Source organism: Ochotona curzoniae, unplaced genomic scaffold, assembly GCF_017591425.1.
Source record: "Ochotona curzoniae isolate NIBS_2020 unplaced genomic scaffold, NIBS_Ocur_1.0 contig_3432, whole genome shotgun sequence".
Taxonomy (NCBI): domain Eukaryota; kingdom Metazoa; phylum Chordata; class Mammalia; order Lagomorpha; family Ochotonidae; genus Ochotona; species Ochotona curzoniae.
In genome coordinates, this window is record NW_024465859.1 from 6,091,666 (window position 1) to 6,116,308 (window position 24,643).

The 24,643-nt window shown below is 44.1% G+C and overlaps 1 protein-coding gene across 2 annotated transcripts in view; it reads right to left on the reverse strand.

Annotated features, from left to right (window-relative positions):
• LGR4 (leucine rich repeat containing G protein-coupled receptor 4) overlaps positions 1-21,241 on the reverse strand; it is a 106,353-nt gene extending 85,112 nt beyond the window's left edge. The window contains exon 1 of one of the 2 annotated variants that reach the window (XM_040980013.1): positions 20,939-21,241. In XM_040980013.1, the coding sequence (XP_040835947.1) occupies positions 20,939-21,123 (185 nt within the window). In that variant the 5' untranslated portion in view covers positions 21,124-21,241. The remainder of the gene's footprint in view (positions 1-20,938) is intronic. The other variant, XM_040980012.1, reaches the window with a different exon arrangement.
• Between the last annotated feature and the right edge of the window lie 3,402 nt (positions 21,242-24,643).

Genomic DNA, 24,643 nt, shown 5'->3' on the forward strand with positions numbered 1-24,643 from the left:
CTGTTTCAGTCATGTGTGAATTCAAAAGATGTAATTTACAAAAATTCTATTACCTTATACATAGCTACAGAAATCATGAGAAATAATGCTGAATATTTTAAATTCCTGGAAAATACTCCAGAAATATATACAATAGTTTTTCATAAGCCATGTTCTCAATTTCTATCATTAACCATAGTCCAAAGTATTAAATGGGGAAACAAAAAAAATCAAGAAATAAAATTGAATCTTCCCTTTATCCAGCATTACTGCACTGTATACCCACCCATTTGCCACTTAGTATCAGTTGTCAGAGTAACTGTTCAAGAGCTTATGTTGTTCAGAGATTCTGTTCAAGCAGCCCCAAGTTAACTTAACGATGGCCTCAAAAGTCCAATAGTCATATTGGCAATCAGATATGCCAGAGAGAAGGCACAGGGGTCTGCCTTTAACATGAAAGTTCTTGATTTGATAAGGGGGAAAAAGGTTGAGGTTGGGAAGATCAATGGTAATGGAACTGGAGAAAAAGTCCATGCTAGTTTTGCAGTTGTACTTCCAAAAGTTACGCATACAGGGCATACAAAGGATGTAAATAAAATGGAACTGTCACTAAACTTGCGTATGTATTTATAGGGGAAAAGCAGCTTATAATGTTCCAAAACACCCAAGGTTTCAGGTGTCCACTGTGGGATAAGTGGAGAGTGGGGGTCTCAGGTCCTGTCCCCCACAGATAAGGGTGAACTACTGTTTCATATGATGGTGTCAATCTCTTCTGCTATGCCTCCTGATCCAATTCTTCAACAACTTCAACTGTACCATTTTCTGCATCTTTTCAGTAAGGACTGCTTTGACTTAGTCCTAGATTAACAAAAATGAACTGGCTCCCTAAAAATGGATGATCTAAAAATTATGCCTTGCTGTCAAGGAAATGGAAAGGCAGAACTTGGCTACATAAACATTTCTCTCAAAAATGCTTGCACGTAAGTTAGATAAATGAGATATTCTGTGCCCAGTCTGGCACACAAAGATTTTGCTGCCGACTGTCTATTCACCCTATAATACCACTGCTGTTTCAAACTCTCTGAGCTGTGGATACTGTCTGAGGAAATGGAAAAAGAATTTTGAAAGATGGGTAGCTGGAGCCTCAGGAATAAAGCTCTAAAAGTACACTGCCAAAAAACATTAAAAATGAAATTCAACAAGCCATACAAATTGTCTATAGAGGCATAAGAACATGTCTCTACTTGAAATAAAATCCTGGGTAGAGTCAATACTTTGCACTCCTCCTGGCAGAAAATTGCACTTTCAAATCCACAAACTTCCACTCAGAAAATGAAACAGCGTCCCACAGAATGCCGTTGTCATAAAAGACAAACACTCTCAGAAATAAATGTGCCATCATCTTCATTTCTTGCTTTTGAGCTCCAGATGAAGTCACATCTATATTTCAGAACTAAACATCTCTTCAAACATCCTACCTAATTTTCCAGTTTCAGCCAACTTCTCCTGTCCTCCTGGCCATAATAATCTAGTCTATGTTATAACAAGGATCACACAATTATAAAATCTCAAGAACCTAGCACCCAAAATGAACTACTTCTGGATACTGAAAACTGAAGTTTTAAGCATCTAATCTTGGGCCCGATTAGTGACTAAAGTACTCGCCTTGCACACGCCGGGATCCCATACAGGCACCAGTTCTAATCCCGGTGGCTCAGTTGCCCATCCAACTGCCTGCTTGTGGCCTGGGAAAACAGTCAAGGATGGACCTAAGGTCTTGGGACCCTGCATCAATGTGGGAGACCCTGAAGGTGCTCCAGATTTCTGGTTTCAGATCGGCACAGCTCTGGCCCTTGTGGCCACTTAGGGAGTGAATCATCGGACAGAAGATCCTCCTCTCTGTATATCTGACTTTTCAATAAAAATAAATAAATCTTTAAAAAAAAAAAAGAACAATCTAATCTTATTTCTAATTTTGGAATTTGTAAAATTTATAAGAAGAAAATAATAAATTTAAAAACAGTGATAACTAGAGAAATGTATGATGCCATTTAGTTGCAAATGGCAACTTTAGATAAATGCTTCTCACTCTAAGAACACCCCCCAGCCATCACTGAAGAACTGAGGTCTAAGTTACCATGTCAAAGGTATAAACTGTGCTCAGAAGGGAGCTCCAGGCACTGCTGGGCTTGGAATTGCTTACTGAGCAACCGTGTTGTTCCAAACAAACTGAATGCTTAAGAGGCTAAAGGGCAGTAGAGGCAATTATTGGAAGGAAATTTCTCACTATGCCAGAAAGGAATAATTAAGTCTTTGCATGCTAAATCACATCACTGGGGTTAACAATGAAGTAATCAAGTGTAAATGGTGACAAAAACCATGTATAGGACTCTTGAAAGGAAATTAAGGTTGTGGGTAATCTAAACAATTGTTGCTTAAATACCACAAAAATTAGTCCCTAAAACTTCATTAATTCATCCTCTCTTTATACACATGTGTGTGCTTTTTGTGGAAGGCAAGAAATTGGTTAATCCAGCAATTAAGGCAACTATACTGAATCATCAGAAGTAAAACACCACTCAGCTACTAATTCACAGGCAGCCATCCAACATCACTTCCCATACAACTTAGACTACTGAGCACTCGAGAATGAAATGCCTCCACACAGGAGGTGTACATATCCTCCGCTCCAAAACACACTGGAAATCACGGAAATCATAAGCCTGACATGCATTTTGTAGATTGCACTTTGTCTGCTCATGCTCGGATCATGGAAAAGAATTCACATACATACATAAACACAGGAGATGGATAGCAAGCAGGGGAGAAAGAAGGAGGACATCCATGTGGTCTCACCAAGAGCTCGGTAACAAACTAAGGGCAGGTGTTTGCAACATTCCCCGGGACATCCACATTCTATATCAGAGTTCTGGGCCTCAGTCCTGGCTTTGCTCTTTATTCTGGTTCCACAAACACTCTGAGAGGCTGTAGGTGAGGGTTCAAGTAGCTGGACCCCTGCCACTCACATGGAGGGTCCAGAATGAACTCCCCACTCCTGCCTAGCCCTGGCTGTGTGGCCATTTACAAAACAAACCAGTGCACAAAATATCTCCCTCTCTGTTATGCTATCAAATAAACAAATAAACAGGTAACTTTTCCAAGTTATTAAAAGTGGTCATGCTCTCAGGCAGCACAATGTGTTGTTCTGAAAGTTAAAAAGGTTAGCCTGCAACCTTGACTCTGCCACCTCATGATCTCATCTCATCATAGAGACTTCGCTTCCTCCTGATTTATACAGAGTATGTCCAAGACAAAGAGTTCTCAGAATTGTTACCTGATCTGTTTTAGGTGTGAGTCTGTGCTTGTTTTGTAAGAAATAAACAAATAAATTTAAGATGTTACAGAGCACCCTTCACTCAGCTCTTCCCAACAGCAACATCTTACATACCCGTGGTATAATAGCTAACACACAGAAAATATACTATCTAGACTACAGACTTGACTTCAACTTCATTACATTGTATATGAGGTCATTTTTAAAACCCCAGGTATAGGTTCATACTATGGCCACTATAACCATAATAAGGACTCCTCCATCACCACAAAGAAACACACTCCTACTACCTGCTCTGTAGTTGTACTATTTTAACCATCTCTAACCCTGACAACCACTGACATGTTCTCCATCACCATGACTTTGTCATTTCTAAAGTGGTATGTCTAGAATCATAAAGCATATGACCTTTTGAATCTGGCATTTATCACTCACCAGAAAACCTCTAAGATCTATGCATGTAGTTACGGGTTTATAGTTTATTTCTTGCTATATAGTATTGCATTGTATTGATATATAGATTCAGTCTGACACATAAATTTGTTATTCTTATGTTCAAATGAACTTGTAATTTCAGGAAGGAGAAACTTTTTAAATCTTGCTTTGCTATCACTTAAGAGTGATATTTATATAGCTCCTGACTTAATATTTTTACTCCATTCAAATCTTCCCTGACCACTTTACTTAAATAGCAAACCTCTTTCATCATTCTTTGTTTTTCTTTGCAGTACCAAATATTATCTGACCTTACACATTAATGAATTTCATTGACGGCCTACCACAACCTCCATTCATTCAAGTCTGTATTCCCAACACCAAAAACAATTCTTAATACATAAGACAACAGATAATATACATTGAACAAAGTCTTTAGTACTGACTGATCTCAGGGAATTGTTATTTTAAAATCAAAAGACTATTGACACTTTATGAGCTATGAGCTGGTATACAGATATGGATAGCTCTCAAAAAATAATACAGATAAATTCATTTGTATTAAACCTGTTTTATTGAACTCCATAAATTAACTATGTCTTACGATTTCAACAAAGCACTATATCAAAGAAGACTTAGAAGAATAAAAAGTCTCATCTTCCAACAGGAAAAAGCCACGAGTCAATATTTTTATTGCAAGTCAAAATTCTTATTGATGTTGATGATTCACATAATCAAATAGAGGAGCATCTATTCTGATAAGGGTCTTTCTTTTTGTCTTTTGTTTTTAACATACTGGAAGGCTACAAATGAATCTTGGAACATCATACAAGTAAATGTATTTGGATTTGTCCCATGTCAAATGGGGAAGCTGAAGCAGACAATTTTCTACCAGCTCTTAACAAAAGTGAGAAGGGAAAAAAAGGTTTACAAAATTCCATGTTACACTTTATGTAATTGAAAGGTTTAGTAAATAATAAAACATCAACATGACTACAAAGACAAATGTAAATGTAGGGAAAGTGGACTTGTTGTTTCAACATGGGAAGACCAAGCCACTCCAAAGGGTGTCCCATAGCATCCAAAAGTTTCAGATACAATGTACTACGTGACCTTGAGGATCTCTTCTAAATCCACATTCCAAGGAGCTGAGAACATTTCAAGCAGAAAACAAAAACAAACTTAATGGCTCTACAACCAACTTCTCACACATAAGATGCTCAGTTTGGGGACCAGTGTCTAAAACAGTGGTCAAGACGATGCCTGAGATGCCTGCTTTCCATGTCAGAAAGCCTGGGTTTGAGTCCCAGCTCCGACTCTTGACCCTGACCTTCAGCTATTGAGGACACTTGGCTCCTCCACTTGGATCTGTGCCATTCATTTGGGGGAACAAGATTGATACTCGGGTTTCCGGCTTTGGCTTGTTGTGGGCTTTGGGGGAGTGAACAAGCAGATGGGAGATCTCTGTTTCTGTCCAGCTATTTCTCAGCCTCTTAAATGACAATAAATGAACAGTTTATTATATCTAAGATATGTAAAACATATGAACAGTTACATCTAAAAAGCAGTGAAGGAAACTGTTGCATAGCACATTTAACCAAAGAACACAGATCAAGGAGTTGGTACTGTGGCATTCAGGGTAAAACTGCCACCTGTGAAACCCACATCCCATATGGGTATTGGTTAGAGTCCCAGCTGTTCCTCTTCCAGTTCAGCTTCCTGTTACTGTACCTGGAAAAGCAATGGAGAACGTCCCAAGACCTTAGACCCCTGCATCCACATGGGAGACTTAAAAGAAACTCCTGACTCTCAGTTTTAGCCAGGCCCAGCGCCAACCCCAGCGACAGCTGTTGTGGCCATTTGAAGAATGAGCAGGTGGATTTTCTCGCTCTCTCTCAACCCAAACTTGTTCTCTGTAACTGTGGCTTTCAAATAAATAAAAATACATCTTTTTCTTTTAAAAAGCTGAATACAATTATTATTGCCTCATTTCATAAAATTAATAATCCTTGTCTAAAACACCAAAATCAAATATCTAATCAGCAAAATCTGACGCATTTACCTTGGGTAATTTTCCCTTCCTCCCCATGGCTTCTCCATCTCTAAAACCAGGAAAGCAACAGTCTCTGCTTAAGGAGGCTGCTGGGAGAATCAGGCAATTCTCTTAACACCATGCATCCAGTAACATTACTATAAGCATCTCAGTTAGTCACATGATGGTGATGATGATTTATCTAAATGGAATGACAGATAATAAACTTGACCCATGACTAAGAATGCAATTTAACAGAAAAAGCAAAGTGCTTTCAGAAGAAGTTTTAAAACCACTGAGCAAATGACTGCCTAGGAAGGTGGTGGCTATAACCAGTCCATTCACATTGGAAACTGTGGACACAGATTCAGTCATGAGTAACCCTGCTGCTACAGGAAAGATCACACAGGTCCAAATAGGAACTCACGAAGTCTGTAAAATATTAACAGCTTAATAAACATCAGCTCACACCATCAACAAACACAGTGTTCAAGTCAACTAAAGAGTACCAACTAAATTAATACCAAGTTGACTAAATGAAACGCCTTAGGGGTTGGGGGGTGCTCAGAGTGATTCACTTTTATGCTGACTTCCTTATAAAAACATCTTCAACAGGAGAGGCAGGAAATTCCAAAGAGCGAAAAGGAGAAGCTATATGGGAACCATCACACTGCACACTCTGCTTTTTAATCTACTTAAAGATTTTGGTTTAAAGAAGCACATTCAAAAATGTATTCAGAAAAGTCAGCGGATGGAATATCTTTCTCTCCATCTTCTCTCTGTAAATCTACCTCTCCAATAAAAATAAATAAATCTTTAAAAAAAAATACCATCCACTGAGGGATGGTTGAGCAAGTTACCAAATCCTTTCAAATCTCAGTTTCCTAAGCTGTAAAACGGAGCCTAAGCTAGGCTCATTCCATGAACCCAGAATGAGTTTTTTGAAAATCATTAGTGTATATACTACGATGAATAACAAGTGGGCCCAATTCACAAAATTTCCATCTTTTTAAATTGACTTTCTAGGGGACAGTACAATGGCTCAATTGGCTAACCCACTACCTCCAAGCACCAGCGTCCAATATGGGCACTCGTTTGTATCCTGGCTGCTCCATTTCTGATGCATCTCCCTGCTTGTGCTCTAGGAAGACAGTGTAGGCTAGCTTAAGTCCTTGGGACACTGTACCCTAATGGGAGACCCAGAGGAAGCTCCTGACTCCTGGTTTCAGATCAGCTGAGCTCTTTCCTAACTGTTGCAGTCATCTGGGGAATGAACCAAAAGATGGTAAATCTGCCTTTCCACTAAACATAAATAAGTCTTCAAAAAAAAATAAGTCTTTCCAAATATGGATACACTAATATGTTCAAGTTTTTTTTCCACTATAATAAAAATGTTTCACATTGGGATGAAAACTGTAAAGAGTCTTGGGGGTATCACAGCAATTTCACAAGTATCCAAAGGAAAAAAAAAATCTAAAGTGTAAGCACTGCATTGCAGTGGGCCAAGTGACCATTGGGAATACTCACACCCCATATCAGAGTGGGAGGAGTGGGGGTTGAGTCCGGACTGCTCTGGTTCAAATCCAGCTTCCTGCTAAAGTATCCTGGAGGTAGCACATACGGAATGCTCAAGTGCTTGGGTCCATGACACACACGAGAGACCCAGATGGAACTCTGCACTCCAAGCTTCATCCTGGACGAGCCCAGTTCTGGGGGCATTTGGGCAGTGAACAAGCAGTTGGAATAGCTCTCCTCAATCTTTCTCTCTCTCTCTCTCTCTCTTGGATTTTCAAATAGACAGAAACTTTTAAAGAGATCTAAGAATTCTTCTATTCAGACTTTTTTTTTTTAAATTGGTTCTTAACAGGTTCCGCTACTAGGACATACCATGCTAACAATAAATTAAGACTATAAGCAATTGATGACAATAAATCTCTTACAACTCCAAAATGTTAAAATCGGGACCAGCATTTTCTGACTGAAACACTGCGTGATCTTTCTGACATCTACTATCTGACCTAGGATCTCACTCTACGTAGTCACGCAAATGAAATACAAAGCTATATTCATGAAAAAAAAAACTATGTTTTTAACTTTTTATTTATCTTAAAGAGAAGGGAGAGAGGGGAGGGAAGAGAAGAAGAGAGCACAGGGAGGGTGAGATAGATCTCCCATCCACCATTTCACTCTGCAAACGCCTGCAGCGGTCGGGGTAAGCCTCTGGGCAACTTAGCCACTCCACCTAAATTCTACAGGTGAATAATCATACTGACTTTTTTTTAAAGATATATTTATTATTTATTTATTTATTTATTTATTTATTTATTTATTGGAAAGGCACATTTACAAAAAGAAGGAGACAAAGAGAAAAATCCTCAACCACTTTTTAACTCCCCAAATGACCACAACTGCTCGAGCTGAGCAGATCCAAAGCCAGGAGTCAGTAGCTTCTTCCGGGTCTCCTACATGCGTGCAGAGTCCGAAGGTTGTGGCCATCCTTCACTGCTTCTCTCAAACCACAAACAGGAAGCTAAATGGAAAGCAGGACAGCTACAACATAAACCAACACCAATATGGGATCAGTGCTTCGAGGTAGAAGACTCGCCAGCTGAGCCATCAGTGCCCCTTTTCCCCCTTTGTTTTTTTATTTCTTTAAGATTTTCATAGCAACTTTATTCATAACTGTAAAACAGAAAAATTTCCCTTGACTAAACACTGTAGTACAAGGTTACAACTAAAACTTCATGAAAAAATTAAGTAAAAGTTAGTGGAGGATCTGGCACAATGGTCTAGCAGCTGAAGTCCTTGCCTTCAACACGCCGGGATCCTATATGGGCGCTGGTCCTAAACCCAGCAGCTCCACTTCCCATCCAGCTTCCACTTCCCTGCTTGTGGCCTGGGAAAGCAGTTGAGGATGGCCCAAGGCCTTGGGACCCTGCACCCAAGTGGAAGACCCGGAAGAGCTACTGGCTCCTGGCTTCGGATTGGCGCAGCACCGGCTGTTGTTGGGGTCACTTGGGGAGTGAATCATCGGACTGAAGATCTTCCTCTCTGTCTCTCCTCCTCTCTGCATATCTGATTTTGCAATACAAAATAAAATAAATCTTTTTTAAAAAAAAGTTAATGGAAAAAAATCAAGCTAAATATTTAGGGGTTGCATCATGGTGTGGCGGGTTAAGCCTTTGTCTGGAAGGTCAGCATCTCACATGGGGACCAGTTCAAGTCTGGCTTCTCTGCTTCTAATCCAGATCCTTGCCAATGTGCCTGGGAAAGCAGTGGCATATTACTTGTCCCAAGTCCTTAAGCCCCTACATGCAATAACTCAATTGGTTATTCCTCTACTTACAAGCATTGAGATCCAATAGGAGAACTGCTAGGACTGTTCGTGACCTAGCTGTTCTAGTTCCCATCCAGCTTCCTGCTTATGGAATAGGAAAACAGCAGAGGATTTCCCAAAGCCTTAGGACTCTACACCCACATTGGTGACCTGGAGGAAGTTACTAGCTCTTGGCTTCAATTGCCTCAGCTACAGCCAGCAAGGCCATTTGGGGAATGAACCAGCAGATGAAAGATCCTTATCTCTTTTTCTCTTTGTAAATCTACCTTTCCAATAAAAACAAAAAAAAATTTTCAAAAAGGAAGGAGAGAGAGGGAGGGAGGGGAATAAGGGAGATAGAAAGGACCATGATGAAACCGCTGTCGTTTTTTCCTCCACCAAAGTCATGAATATTCTGTTATGAGAATGCCAGGGTGGAACAGAGGGGAAGGTCTTTGAACACATTATGACCTGAGAAAGGAATAGCTCACGCCTGTTTTCCATGTTCTTGGCCATCTCCCTTCGCACCTGCCAGCAAGCTCCACACTACCATTTCAGATGCCAGAAAACAAAGCCCTTTAACGCTGGCTGAATTGAAACTAAGCCCCTAAGTGGAAAGCTGGTACCAGACAGCAAAACTTTTCCTGGTCAATGCAGCAGTGTCTGGCTAGCACGGGAATGATCAATTGATCTCTTTCTGTGAACTGACAAGAAGATCAACATAAAGGCAGACAGTCCTCAAGCCACATTCTACTGGGAATCAAGCATCTGCTTTCCCAGCAATACCACATACTAAATTTGCAAATGCAGAAACCAAATGCCCTGTGAGTGTCTCTCTCTCTCTCTCTCTCTCTCTCTCTCTCTCTCTCTCACACACACACACACACACACACACACACACACGGACATGCCCCATGAAGTTAAGCAGGAAACCCTACCTTGGAAGCACATCGTTACACACTTAATTAACACTGATATTAAAAACTGACTTATCCAACACTCAGGCTTTCCCTTCCACAAAAAGGACTTTTCTACAGAAATGGGACTTTGGAAAATAATTTGACTACTGACAGCAGAGCCTGTGGTTAGCAGACAAATGTGCCAACCTACCATGAAGTATGAAGCCTTCTGCTGCATGCCCTCACAGCCCCAGACTCTGCTCGCAAAGGACAGGATTGAAATATTCCATATGTTTTCTTTGTCAGCGACATGGCTATTGAAAGCAAGGCCATGGTAGTCTCCCCGCTGAGGGACTGGGTCAAGCTATTCATGTGTAACCAGGCAGATGTCAGGATGGTAATGGGAAAAACATCCCAAACTTTTTTTTGAAAGAGATTCAGGGTAAAAAATGCACAACTGCCTTGGAGACAGTCAGTTTAGGCTGTGAGTAAGCACAACTGAGTCTATGAAATGCTGGTTGGGTTTTATAATTCATTTTTTTATAATTCATTTTTAAATCAAGGCTGAATCAAAAATCAAACTAAAGAGTTTCCAAGTTAACTGCACCTTTTAGAAAAATGAAACATTTTAAAAACATTATCTTCATTCTAAAATTTTTAACATAGCACCCCTTGTAAAACTCAAAAATGAGGTATGTAGGTATCCAATCATGGATAAAAAAAAAACACCATTTTCAAAGAACTTAAAAGTTCTTGTAACACGAATATTCCTACAAAGTGACACTTAGGAGCAAGGACACAGCTAAGCTGCCAGCCTTGGGAAAATATTCCCCACTCCTAACAAGAAAGAACAAAAACAGAACCAAGAATTGGAGGGTACCCATTGAGCACTGCTTAGGAATTCTGCATATCCCAAAGTCTGAAAGTAGAAGCGAGGCTTCCCAAAGAGCCTCACTGTTTAATGAAAAGTCTCAGTATTCCAGCATTTAGAAGTAAAAAGCCAGTATCCAAAGATGACACTATCTTTTAAAGGGCAGAGCTCCCATAGTAAGCAAGATCACACGTCATTGTCTGAGAAACATGGTGTTCCCTTCCAGGGAAAGCATCCCAAGACTTGACCAATCCTCTCAGAAGAACAATCAACAGTCTCCCCTAGGCACTTGCTACAGAGAAATGACCTTCCCTTACCAGATCTCTTGTTAGGAGGGAAAGGGGACCATGAGTAAGAAGGTGTCTTCGTGGAAAAACACAACAAAGTTGTGGGAAATACTGATAAGTTCATTTTGGTATGAAAATCATTCAATCTACATAGACTATCTTCATAATATACATGTTCCATGAACTTTTTATGCACCATGCTTCTTTCTCTGTCAGTATCTTTATGGATTTCGGATGAAAAAAAATCTGTCAGTTGAATAGCGTTTTACAGTCAGGACAGGGGCTCACCTGTTAAGTCTGGTACAAGTTCTGACTGTGACATGAATTCAAATTGAAGGACGAGATGCAGAATTCTGAATCACAAAGTGGTAAAGAAATGGACAACTACCAAGTCACCCCAAGAGAAAAGCTGGATCCTCACTCAATGCAAATCAAAAAAGTCATGCTGAAAAATGTCCGCAGTGTGATCATTAAGATAAAGCAAACACATTGGGGCCCTGAGCGGTACCCTGGTGGCTAAAGTCCTCATCTTATACACTTCTGGATCCCATATAGGCGGTAGTCCTAATCTCGGCGGCCCCGCTTCCCATCCAGCTCTCCGCTTGAGGCCTGGGAAAGCAGTCGAGGATGGCCCAAAGCCTTGGGACCCTGCACCCACATGGAGATCCAGAAGAGGCTCCTGGCTTTCAATGGGCTCAGCTCCGGCCGTTGCAGCCACTTGGAGAGAGAATTATCAGACAGAAGATCTTCCTCTCTGTCTCTCCTCTCTGTATATCCGCCTTTCCAATAAAATTAAAAAAAAAAAAAGATTTATTAATTAAAAAAAAATTTAGTATATAGGCTGGCACCAAGACATAGTGAGACAAGCCTCTGCCTTCAGCATCCCATACAGGCACTGGTTTTAGTTCTGGCTGCTCCAATTCCAATCCAGATCCCCACTTGTGGCCAGGTAAAGCAGAGCAGAATGGCCCAAGACCTTGCGACTCTGTAACCATGTGCGTGACCCAGAGGAGGCTCCTGGCTTCTGGCTTAGAATCAGCTCAGCTCTGGCCACTGCAGCCATTTGGTGAGTGAAAGAGCAGATGGAAAACCTGTCTCCCTTCTCTCTGTATTGCTTTCTTTCAAATAAAAAATAAAATGTTTTTCTAAAATTTGGTACAAAAAGATTTCAAATGTATTCAATTCGTTCAGTATATCAGAGCACCAGTCCAGTTCAAGTCTTGGGTACGCTGCATCAGCTACAGCTCTGTTCCTGAGCCTGGAAGGCAGATACACTGCCTCAGGTGTCTGTTCACCTCAGGTGTCCGGTCACCGCTTTGTAGAAGACCTGGACAGAATTCCTGGCTGACCATGCCTGGCCGTTGCAGCCACACGGAAGTAAACAAGTGTAGGGTGGCTTGCTCTCGCAAGCACCCTCTCTCTCTCTGTCCTTTAGCATTTTTTTAAAAAAGATTTATTTATTTTTATTGGAAAGGCAGATTTACAGAGAAGGAGAGGAGATGAGATCTTTCATCCGCTGGTTAACTTCCCCCAAATGGCCGCTACAGCCAGAGCTGAGTCAATCTGAAGCTAGGAGCCAGAAGCTCCTTCCAGGCGCACATGGAGTTGGCTTATCCTCCACTGCTTCCCCAGACCATAATCATGGAGCTGGATCAGAGGTGGAGCAGCTGAGACTGGACCTGAGCTGGGGAATCTGTCTAGAATGGCTATGGAACATTAGTAGTGCAGGCAGAGAATTGGGAAGCTAAGCTACTACAACAGCCCTCTTTGGCATTTCAAGCAAATACAGGTGTTAAAAATCTAAAAAATAGGACCCGGCAGCATGGCCTAATGGCTAAAGTCCTCGCCTTGAACGCGCTGGGATCCTATATGGGCGCCGGTTCTAATCCCGGCAGCTCCACTTTCCATCCAGCTCCCTGCTTGTGGCCTGGGAAAGCATTTGAGGACGGCCCAAAGCCTTGGGATCCTGCACTCACGTGGGAGACCTGGAGGAAGTTCCTGGCTCCTGCTTCGGATTGGCGCAGCACCGGCTGTTGCGCTTACTTGGGGAGTGAATCATCGGGTGGAAGATCTTCCTCTCTGTATATCTGACTTTGTAATAAAAATAAATAAATAAATCTTTACAAAAAAATCTAAAAAACAATGTGTTCAATCCCTCCTAATGAGAATTCTGAAAATGCCCAACTTCATGTGAGCTAAAATAGTTTGACAAGGTTCCAAAGGGCAATCGCCACACTTAGAAGATGCAGAGCTTGATTCCCTGAGCACCTGAACCAGTGGATAACAGCCTCCAGAGACATGAAGAATCCCAAAGGTCAGCCTTGATTTCCCTCCGCTGACACCTGAAGAGAAGACTTGGCGGATTTCAGGACATTAGAGACTTTATAAGGCACTGAGTTTCTCAAGAGACAGGGCTTTCTCCATCTATGGAGAATTCTGCAAGTAAGCCACTCTAAGATGGCGTGCGCACACTGCAAGCTGACATTCTAGAGCAGAGGAGCACCCAGGGACAGTCTCTCTCCTGAAAACAGCTGGCCTTTCGAGCCTTTCATTTATAATCCTTCCAGTTGATTCAAGGGCTTCTAAACCTGAAGTCTGACCCTTAAGGAAATGGTAAAAACCCAAAACACAGTGTCAAAGCCCAAACCTTACGGTTTCCGACAAGGGACTGCCCACTTAGGAGCACGCCTCCTTCCCATTCCGCACCTTCAAAACCCCATGATGGCAAGAGTGAGAATTACAAAACTCATCTTCTACAGACTATACAATCAGACTCAGCTCCAAAAGAAAACCAAGTTTTAGGGGGAGTTTCTATGTCACCACTTGCACAAAATGACTTTGTGGGTTATACCACGAGCTGCACCAGGGAGCCAGAGAAGTGAGAGCCAGAACATTCCTGGGCACATGCCTCAGCCATGCCCACTCAGCTTCCAGGTAAAGGAACCAGGGTCTGCCAAACTGGTCACTCTTCTGGAGACGGAACATCTCCCCAATAGAACTTCAAAAGTATAAGGGGACAGGAAGAATCCAGATCAAATTTGTTTATGGATGTTGTATTCTACATTCAGATTTAAATACAGTATCAAAAATGGTTTGGTCTTGGTGCAATGAGATTTTTATCCTTTCAACAGTCAACGTTATTTTTAAACCTCTGTTAAAAAAAAGTTTCTGTTTCTCCTACTATAAAAATAGGAAAACCAAACAACCAGTTAAGGGAGCTTACACTGCCTTCGACTTGATTCAGAATATTTATACACAAACCAAATGTGGAGGACAAGAGTCAGCAATTGTTACAGAATGTATTAAATACGTTCCCTCCACACGCTGTCTCACTTGTACAGACAACCGTCTGTGATCTAAACCCGTACCCAGTCTTGGTCCAGCTGCCTCTCAAAATACCTATGCTTTACATTTCCTTATAAAGATATTCTTATATTCTATGGGACAATAGGCTGCCCCAGGGGAGTGGTGCAATGGTTTTTCCATAAGGCCTTTCAGTAAAGAAAACTAAGAAATACACTTCGTTTAAAAAATAAAGAAATAATATATATTTTTTTAAAAAATGCTCATTTCTTGGAACAAGACTCTTGCAAAAGTATTCCTAAACCTACATTATTTGCATTTAAAATGAGAAATATATCACGTCAAATCTTGTGGTAGGGGAGGATCTGCCTGGTGTGCTTTTTTGACAATTAAAATATGTCACAGTGGTTAAGGTCCTCTCCTTGCACACCCGGGATCCTATATGGGTGCCAGTTCTAATCCCGGCGGCCCCGCTTCCCATCCAACTCCCCGCTTGTGGCCTGGGAAAGCAGTCGAGGACGGCCCAAAGCTTTGGGACCCTGCACCCGTGTGGGAGACCTGGAAGAGGCTCCTGGCTTCAGACCGGCATAGCATCGACCGTTGCACTCACTTGGGGAGTGAATCATCAGACAGAAGATCTTCCTCTCTGTCTCTCCTCTCTGTATGTCCGCCTTTCCAATAAAAATAAATCTTTAAAAACATATATATATGTTATATATATATATATAACAATACAAAAGTACGTCTTACAGGCTAAAAATAAACAACCCAAACATTTAGAGTTTTAATTGTCTGCACACGACATGGAATACGGCAGTGCACTTTTTAAGAATCTTGCTAAAAGTAGCCTGGCTGGCTGCATGCAACGTTTAACAACAAATATGCGTGTGTGATGGTGACTCAAAGTACAGTACTACAGTTTCCTCTTGATACTTAAAAGGAATATTTGAGCACCAACTTGCTTAAGACATTAGGAAGGTAAGAAACTAGCAAATGTATATGAACTATACAGTCAGGCTCAGTGTCATGCTGACACTGCTTTCTAAACTCCATTTTGAACTCACTCAACTTCAGACAATAGGACTGACACCTGGCAAACAGTGTGACCATCAGGTGCTTTAAGAAACAAAAGAAATGTCAGGAAAGCCTGACAAATTAGCCATTGTATAAAAGTACTGATTGCTAGGAGCCCTAGATTTTTTTTCTCCAACGAAGGTATTGAGGATTACAGCATTATATCATCCGCAGTGAAGCTTTTTGACACTCACTTTACTAAATAAAGTTGGGTGGGGGTGGGGAGGGATCTACAGTCTTTATCCATAGGAAAACAAATGTCAGCCTAGCCATGCAGGTGTTAAGGCTCAGGTAAATAAGAAACTGGAAAACTTGTTTCTGAGCCTAAAACTTTGAGGTCCAATTGACAAACTAGAAAAGTTGTTTTAGCAAGAACACTTTTAGTTCTGTCAGTTACCTTTTTCAGAGTTAACAGCATGAAGTTTTTAATCCAGATACGCTAACAAGCACTCTGCTTTTATGGTTCTTTCACGTACATACTTCCCTTTTGCAGTCCAGAGGTAGCTGACAGGAAGGTTTCAATGAATCACTGAACATTCTCACTACGTCTTACACTCATGGAAAGTCAAGGGGAACAGACATTAGCCATCACCTAGTCCAATGGTCACTACTGAAAGATAATTCAAGGAGAGCAGAAACCAAAACTAGTATACTGTCAGTACTTTCCAGTCTTAAAGAGGACAATAACAACCTGACAGACAGACTCACGGAAGACAAGCAAAAGCCTACACTTGCCTGGATCTACCTATGTACTAATACAGACCTTGGATCTTTCCCAAGAGATTAAGCTGTCAGATGTTACCTTACAATTCTAATGCTAAGAGTCAACTAACTGCCTGGACATTAAACACTTGAGATACAATGACAGCCTGAGCCCTCAGCTTGACTAGTAATCATAAAATGCTGTTAGTTGCTGCAAGCTTTAAAAATCACAGAATTAGAAAATTACCACAGAATAACAGAATGATTGCTTTGAGACAGTAAATTCCCAATTTGATAGAAAGATTCCAATTAAACTGGATAACTAGAGTAGTATCCTGAATGAATGAGAGAACTCGTGTCAGGCAGCTGTCCTTCACGGACCATGACCCGGGGAACCTGAGAGATACACGAAAACCAAAAATCAGACTGAACATCTGCCGCTGAGAGTTGCTACTTTCTTGTTTCACAGATGAGGAAACCAAGGCCGGGAAGGGTTAAGCACCTGCCTGACTCAAGGTCACTCCTGTCAATTATTGACAGTTCTGTGCTCCAGCTCTGCAGAGCCCTGCGGAGCTGTCCTCCTTCTCCGATATTTATAGAGAACAGAGTGCTTTGCTGGTTCATCAAATAAAACATCTGTGCTTAAAGCCCTCCCTATGTTGTCCTTATTGTGAACAAGGTTAATTTGTGTGAGAAAATGAATACGTCTCTAAAAGGACACACACTACCCAAACTAAACTATCCCTAAGATTCACAGATAATAACTCAGAAAATAAAAGATACCAAGTTTAATAGCAAGAAGGCATAAACAATCACTGATTACTCACCTCAGCAGCCACAGAAAACAGCAAATATCCAGAGAGACATCAAAAGCTACTTCCAGATTACACTAGTAAAAGAGAAAGGTGTACAGAGAGGGAAAAAAAAAACAAAAACCTTCAGGAAGAAATGGAAATAGCGCTTCCAAGAAAAAGCCAAAGATTCTTGAAAAACACTTGAAAAGCCTGCAGGTTACCATCAATGCTTAAAAAAAGTTCACAACTTTCTACTGTATAGGATACACAAACTGTAAAGGATTCAGAGATTATGACTAATTATGTGGAATGAGGACATTGGGTAATTTTTTGTCCAGTGTCCAAATTATTGAAACAGGGTGATTTTATTTTCCAAGTGTTAAGCCATACCCACAAGGAAACAAGCAAGGTAGAATACTACCCTCGCAAAGCTCTTTAGCTAGTCATGCATTCTGCAACAAGTCTCCATGGCAAATTTCCTAACACACACTCCTACACACAAAGAACTCCTTCAAGTGAGTGGAAAATTGCTCGTGCAAACGGAACTGGAAGAAGCTCCTACTACTCTCCCACCTTTGAACATGAGAATCTTAACATCATCATCACATGATACCCTAAAATCTTGTGTAAAAATTATAAAATCATAGAACTGCTGGAAGCAAAATAAACAAACAACAAAAAAAAAACCAGGTATTCAGATAAGGAAACTCACACAGACACAAAAGTGGAATGACTTGCCCAAGGCCACACAATTATTCAGTGGCATGCTTAGGGCTGTCATTAAGAGCTCAGATCCTCCACTCTGCACAACCACAGAAACAGTCTTTCCAAGTGTTAGATGGGCACGAAGGACATCTGGCATGTGAAAACTCATGTCCCAGGTCCATGCTTGCCAACCTTCGCAGCAGTAAGACATGGCACAATCTCCTGCCCATCACCACTGTAACTTCATCTCTTTCTCCCCTAATTTTTGAAGGTAAGTGATTAATGTAACAGGTACCTTTTAACATAGGCCTAAGTATGAATCCCTTTGATTCACATACACGTCAGAATCTCAGATTTAGTAAGATTAGCTCTTTTTACACATCTTGGGGTGAATGACGACAAGCCAGTGCGTTGTGACACAAGAGTGGAAACTGCTATTCAAAACCACATAATCCCTCCAGGTGCGGCACCTAGCATGAGGGTGGGAATCCCAGCACGGAACCTGAGGATTACCTCCGACTCCGTCCCCAGACTCACGGGACAACGAATGCAGCTTTCAGCAGGAAATAGACACTGCTCGACTCAACAAGTTTAGACGAGCCTAAGAACAGGTATCCTCTGTCTGCGGCCTTCTCAAATCTGGACAAAAGGCTAAATGCTGATAAGGCGAGATTTGACAATCCCTTGTGGGAAAGGTTTCTGCCGTCCAAGGCCCGGTTCTGCCCCTCAGTGTGATGTCTTACATACTTGGTACTCACTCCAGCACCTTAAGTGTCCACTAGGTCCTAGCTGTGTGGACTCCAAGCTGGGGAAACTAGAATCCCTGTTAATTCTGGGTACCCAAAAGCGGATGCAAAAACCCCGTGGGAGGTGAAAATACCAGGAATGAACAAGTCCACGAGGAATGGGTAGAAAAAAAAAAAAAACTTTGGTTAATAGTTATGTCTTGACATTTTCACTTCTATTTTTATCTTTAATTTTCTAGATAACTAAATAGGTTTTGGTATGCACTGCAGAAAAAAAAGACCAAGGGATCAAACGCTTAGGATTCATAGGATTAGCGTCCTGGTATCCATGGATGGAAGAGCAGACTGAAACTACCTGGACAAAAGACTCCAGGTGGTCCCCAGGTATCCTGCCAGAACCACTGCAGGGTGCACCTGCAGCACCTGCCGCCTCTTACACAGCTTCTAGGAGCATGGCACTAGCTGGTCTCCTCTAAGCTTACTGCCTGTGGAAACGCCTTTATAGAGGCTGGTCTGGTAATCTCTCTGCCTTGGAGAGTGAGATCAGGCAATTAGGATGAAGTTAGGAGTTAGCGGTATGTTCTGTCAGCTTTCCTCATAGGTCACAAATTTAAAAAAAAAAAAAAGCCATATTTGCTCACCATGCAGCTGGAAAGGTGGTGGCATGATGCAGTTTCAGCAATTTAATCTAGTGTCTCTACGCGTTTGCAAGCCGTGAATACTCTTTTGTAAAGCTCAGAGCTGAAGACATAGCTTCGCACTCCCCAAGTTCGACGGGAGGGTGTCTTTAGGTGCTAATGTAAAATACCACTTTCCTCGTCGGGCAAGTTAAATCTTATTAAAATTCAAGGAAGCTGCTCAATAAGGTCATTACCACTCTATAACAAAACACTCAAATCCTGCCTCTCTGTTCCGTAGCAGGGCCTCCTCAGAGGTCCCAGTGAAGGCACCTCTCTTTTTGGCATCAGAGCCTTAAAAGTTCCTAGAGGATTTGGGGGCACAGGGAACTCCCTCTTCCCTACCCTGGTCTTCCGTCCCCTCACCTCACTCCCCTTTAACACACTTATGCGAACAAAAAACTTTTTTTTTTTTTAACGGCAAAGCTAACTTATTTCTTTTTTCTGTGAGAACTTAAACTGCACTGCACTGCAGGAAAATAGCTTCGATTGCCCAAAACACACCTGAGGGGGGACAGGAGACGCAGGAGATTGAGACAAGCTCCAAGGCCTCCATCCAACTCCCTAATATGCCACCCGCAGAGGGCAAGCAAAACACCTGGCTACCACCCACCTGGAGACACAGCCTGGTCTACAAACAGGGGCGTTCTTCGTAGGGCCGTGGCTGCTTTCAGGGAGACAGCCCATTTCTAAGATTCCTTCAGTAGCAATCAGGGAAAATGAAATTTCCTTTTCCCACGGGCCTCCCACAACTCCATTCCTCTCTCAAAAAACCCTTCCGCGGCCCCTTAGGTAAATCACCCACTGGCCACACGGCGAAAGAAGAGCGAACAAGCCTCCCCACCCCACCACCCTATTCTTCCTCTCCCGCCGGCATCCGCCAACACCACCCCCAACACCTCGGTCGGAGCCCTCGTCTTTTCCGAGGGAAACTTGTACGGCGAGTTCCCGTCGGAGGCGGGAGGCTTGGGGCTGCACAGCCCTGGGATTGAGGGGCTCCCTCGGCACCAGGGCAGCTCCCTCAACGTTTCTCTGGCTGGGTGCAGCGAAGCCTGCCTGGTGCCTGCCTTGCGTGGCGGCGGAACGCACACTCCGGGGCCTTCTCTCTCAAACCCCTGCATGCCTCCCCGCAGGCCGCACTGGGGACAGGAGCATTTTCACTAGCAACGAGCCTGTCATTTCTCTCCTTCTTGGCTCTGGCCCTGCTGCGTGCTCTGGAATCCTGGATCTTTCTGAGCGAGCCCGAGAGTGGTGCTGGGCCGAGATGCCAGGTCGCACTCTCCCGGACTACGATACATACAGGTGTTTCTTACCCCCCCACGAGTGCCCAGAGCCCACGAGGCTCCAGGTGCGGCCCCAGGGCAACGTGCCTCGGTTTACAGACTTAGGGTCAACTGGCAGACCCAGCCAAAGCCCGCGTGAACCGGTTGCCAAGGGCAAGCGTTTCCAAATGCCTCCTTGGCCACACACACACACACACACACGCACACACACACACACACACACACACACACACGTGTATATCTGTGCCAGGGGGAGGAGGGCGACTGTGCCAGAAAAGTCCAGGAAAGAGACTCTCACCGCAAAGTTTGGAGAGCCCGCGGGGCGGGAGAGGGCGCCCAGCACCCCCACACAGGTGCCGGCGTCTCCCAGTGTGCCCCCCCCTCCAGACCCCCAGGGTACTGGGGGTGGGCAGCAGGAGAGAGACGGCCGGCCCGGACCCAGCATCGCCCCCTCACCCCACGCCACCCCAGCCCGTCCGAGACCCCGCCAGCCACACTCACAGCGCTTGGGTGAAGGCGCTGAGCCCCTCGGGCACGGCCGTCAGCCCCTTCCCGGAGCAGTCCACCCGACGGTCGCCGTCGCAGCTGCAGGGCGCCGCGCACAGAGGAGGCGCCGCGCCGCTGGGCCCGGCCGAGCCGAGCAGCCCCAGGGCGAGGAAGCAGAGCAGCCCCAGCGGGCCCGGCATCGCTGCGGCCGCCTCCCGCGCCGGCCTGTCCCGGGCGCCGCTCGCTCGGCCTGCGGGCTGGGGCTCGGGGGGTGCTCGCTGTGCCTGGGCAGTGGGCGCGGGGCTGGGCGCCTTCAGCAGCCCGCCGCCTGCGCAGCAGCAGCAGCAGCAGCGGCAGCAGCGGCGGCAGCAGCAGCGGCGGCGGCGGCGGCGCAGGGACACGGCGCTCCGGACCTTCGCCCTTCCCGCTGCTCCATGGACGAGGCACAGGCGGCCCCGCTCGGCCGGCGGCTCAGGCCAGCCGGGCCGGCCCTGCGCAGCTGCCGGGGCCGCGCGCTGCCATCGCTCCCGCCTGCTCGTCCCGGCCTCGCCGCCGCAGCCGCTGCTCAAGCGTGCGGAGCGCAGCCTCCAGCCATGCCGGCCCCTCGTCCCGGGCCCCCGCCTCGGCTCGCCCACAAACACCCGGGCGCCGCTCGCTCTCCGCGCCGCCGCTCCAGCTCTTCCCGTCCTTTTCCCTTCTAGGGTTGCGCGCTCCGATTCCCAAGCCCCCGGCCGCTGCGTTATGCAAATCATTTAGGTACATGCAAAAACTAACCCTTCTCCCGGAGCTGCCATTGGCCCGGGGAGGTCTCGAGCTCATTACTATGCTGGGAGGGGAGCCGCCATTGGCCAAGAGTGGGACCGGAGGGGCGTGTGTCTCGGGCGTGAGTGACAAGGTAGTGGTGTTGGTGGTTCGAGGCAAAAATCCCTGACTTGGCTCGATTCGTGCGGCAGGTTGCGGGGTGAAGGTGGAAGGGTCGGAAGACGAGGAGTCTGGGTTTTGCTCCCTCCCCCAGCCGTCTTTTCCGTCCCTCTGCAGAAACTGGATCTCCTAAATTGGATGACCTGAAAAGTAGAACTTGCCTGCAGCCTTCGGTTAAGTTTCAAATGGCTCTCAGCTGCCTGAGGGTGAGGACAAACGGAAAAATGAATTCTTTTTTTAAAGAGGAGGGAAAGCGTTTTTCCTTCATCTGACACAAATCTTGGGAGTTTAGTTATATGCTAAAGTAAAACACGGTGCGTCTTGCCTTGTCTCACTTCCCCCCCGCCCCGGATCTTTATGCCTATCTGGACATACATTCGGTAGCTAAATCCTAGCAACGAATCATCCATGACACAAAGCAGACTGCTTTAAAATCGTAAAACGTGGGGTTGTTTCGAAGGTCGAAGGAGGTGATGTCTCTGAACACTGGGCATAGTCTGCGTCTGCAGACGTCCTCACTCTGGGAGTGCCAAGGCTCCCGCCTTGAGAAGCCGGCGGCCCTGGAGTGTTTGGCATTGATCACCCTGACACCCACAAAGCCCATTATATCCCCCAGGACTGCCTTAATAGGTTCCTCCTTGCCTTCTGTCTGCCATGCCTTGGACTTGTTTTTCTCTAGACTGCAGACACGTTTTCTGAATGCTGTAAAAACAAACAAAAAAAAAAACAGCAATTTTAAAATGTCACCATTTAAGTTATCTGGTGAGACTGAGTCAGACCAAAAAAATTAAAGTGAAATTTTTCTGTCATCTGTATATTCAGGAGTTTATCTTTTTAAAGATTTATTTATTTTTATTGGAAAATCGCATTTACAGAGAGAAGACACAGAAAGATCGTCCATTCGCTGGCTCACTGTCCAGTGGCCACCATGGCAGGAGCCTAGCCGATCCAAAGCCAGGAGCCAGGAGCTTCTTCCAGGTCTTGCAGCAAGTACAGGGTCCCAAGGCTTTGGGCTGTCCTCATCTGATTTCCCACACCATAAGCAGGAAGCAAGATGGGAAGTGGAGCAGCTGGGACACTAACAGGTGCCATGTGAGATTCCAGCACATGCAAGAACACATTAGCCAGTAGGCTACCACACTGGGCCCTCGAGGGTTTAATCTTAAAAACAATGCTGGATTGAGCACTTGACCAGCATATACGGCATTTATCTACAGAGTCATTAAATGCAAGGGTAACCTTCCCTTCAAGTCTCAGCAATGACATAGTTCCTCTGAAGGAGAACGCCCTGCTTCTGTAGATAAGAAACCTGGGGCTCTTGGACGTTGCAGTGCTGTGTCCAAGGCTGTCACAGAACAACTGGATGCCTGGCTTTTTGTCTAGGCGTGCCTCTCACATTGGCTTTCTCTGTCTTAGTCATTTCGATTGTTTTCTAGCATGTGTTTCTCCAACTGACTCCTCTAAGACCTCTCTTTTTCAACACTGAACGATTAAAATTTCACTTGCTGTGAACATCCTTGTCTTCTGTCTTTCACTGACAGTTAAAAACTATCGGTGCATTGTGCATCTATCAGATGATTTATTTCATTTATTTCAAGATATGAGTGTAAGAATCACCTGTAAAGCTTGATTTAAAATGCAAAATGATTTGGTAGGCCGGACTAGAGCCCAGCCATTACCGGTTTGATGCACAAGTGAAAAAGACGTAGGCGATCCACAAATCACATTTAAGGAACTTCAGTCGGCTTTCAAGGAATCAAATCTGGTAGCTGGCAGCTTAAGTAAAATAGGGATTCAAATTTTAGAGAAAGGAGAGAGATGTGTTTTGTAGAAGAATAAGTTCTTCTTATCTTTCAGATGAATTCCTCTAAGGAAGGTGCATTTGGACTTGCAGCCGAGTGAGACAAAAGATCCTAACAATTGTCTCAGGGAAGAAAAACATGTAAAATCTGTTAAAGTGCTAACATGTCATAGTTGCTATATTCTGTGTACTTATCACTAAAAAAAAGCAGCCAGTTAATTCTTTCTTTGCTCAGATGTCCCATGAAAGCATAAACATAAAAGCAAACAATGGTAATTTGAAGAACACTATCACAGGTAACTAGAGAAAAACAAGCAGTTCTTACGTGAGCAGCGACTGGAAAGACGTCAACAAGCCAAAGAAAAACTTGACGATGAGCAAAACCCCAAGTTAGTCTCTTCTCCCTACCGGGTACGCTTTTTCCTGGTTTGGGGCGCTGGAAATGAGCGCCCCGTTCCCATTGTTATCCAGGTAGCATCCAAGGCCTCGAGAACAAGTGGAGGCTGGTGTGAGCATTGTGGCATAGCAGGAAAGCTGCTGCCTGTGGAGCTGGCATCCCACATGGGTACCAGCTCACATGAGTTCTGGCTCCTGGCTTTGCCTTAGCCCAGCCCTCACTATTACGGTATATGAAAGATTCTCTTTCAATCTCTCTCTCTCTCTTTTAAATATTATAAAGCTTCTTTTTTTCTTTTAAGATTTGTTGATTTTTTTATTGGAAAGGCAAATATACACAAAGGAGGAGAGACAGAGGGAGATCTTCTGTCCAATGGTTCACTCCTCAAGCAGCTACAATAGGTGGAGCTTAGCCAATCCGAAGCCAGGAACCAGGAGTTTCTTCCGGGTCTCCCATGCACGGGTAGAGTCCCACAGCTTTGAGCTGTCCTCAACTGCTTTCCCAGGCCACAATCAGGGAGCTGGATGGCAAGCGAGGCTGCTGGGATTAGAACCGACGTCCATATGGGATCCCAGCGCATTCAAGGCAAGGACTTTAACCA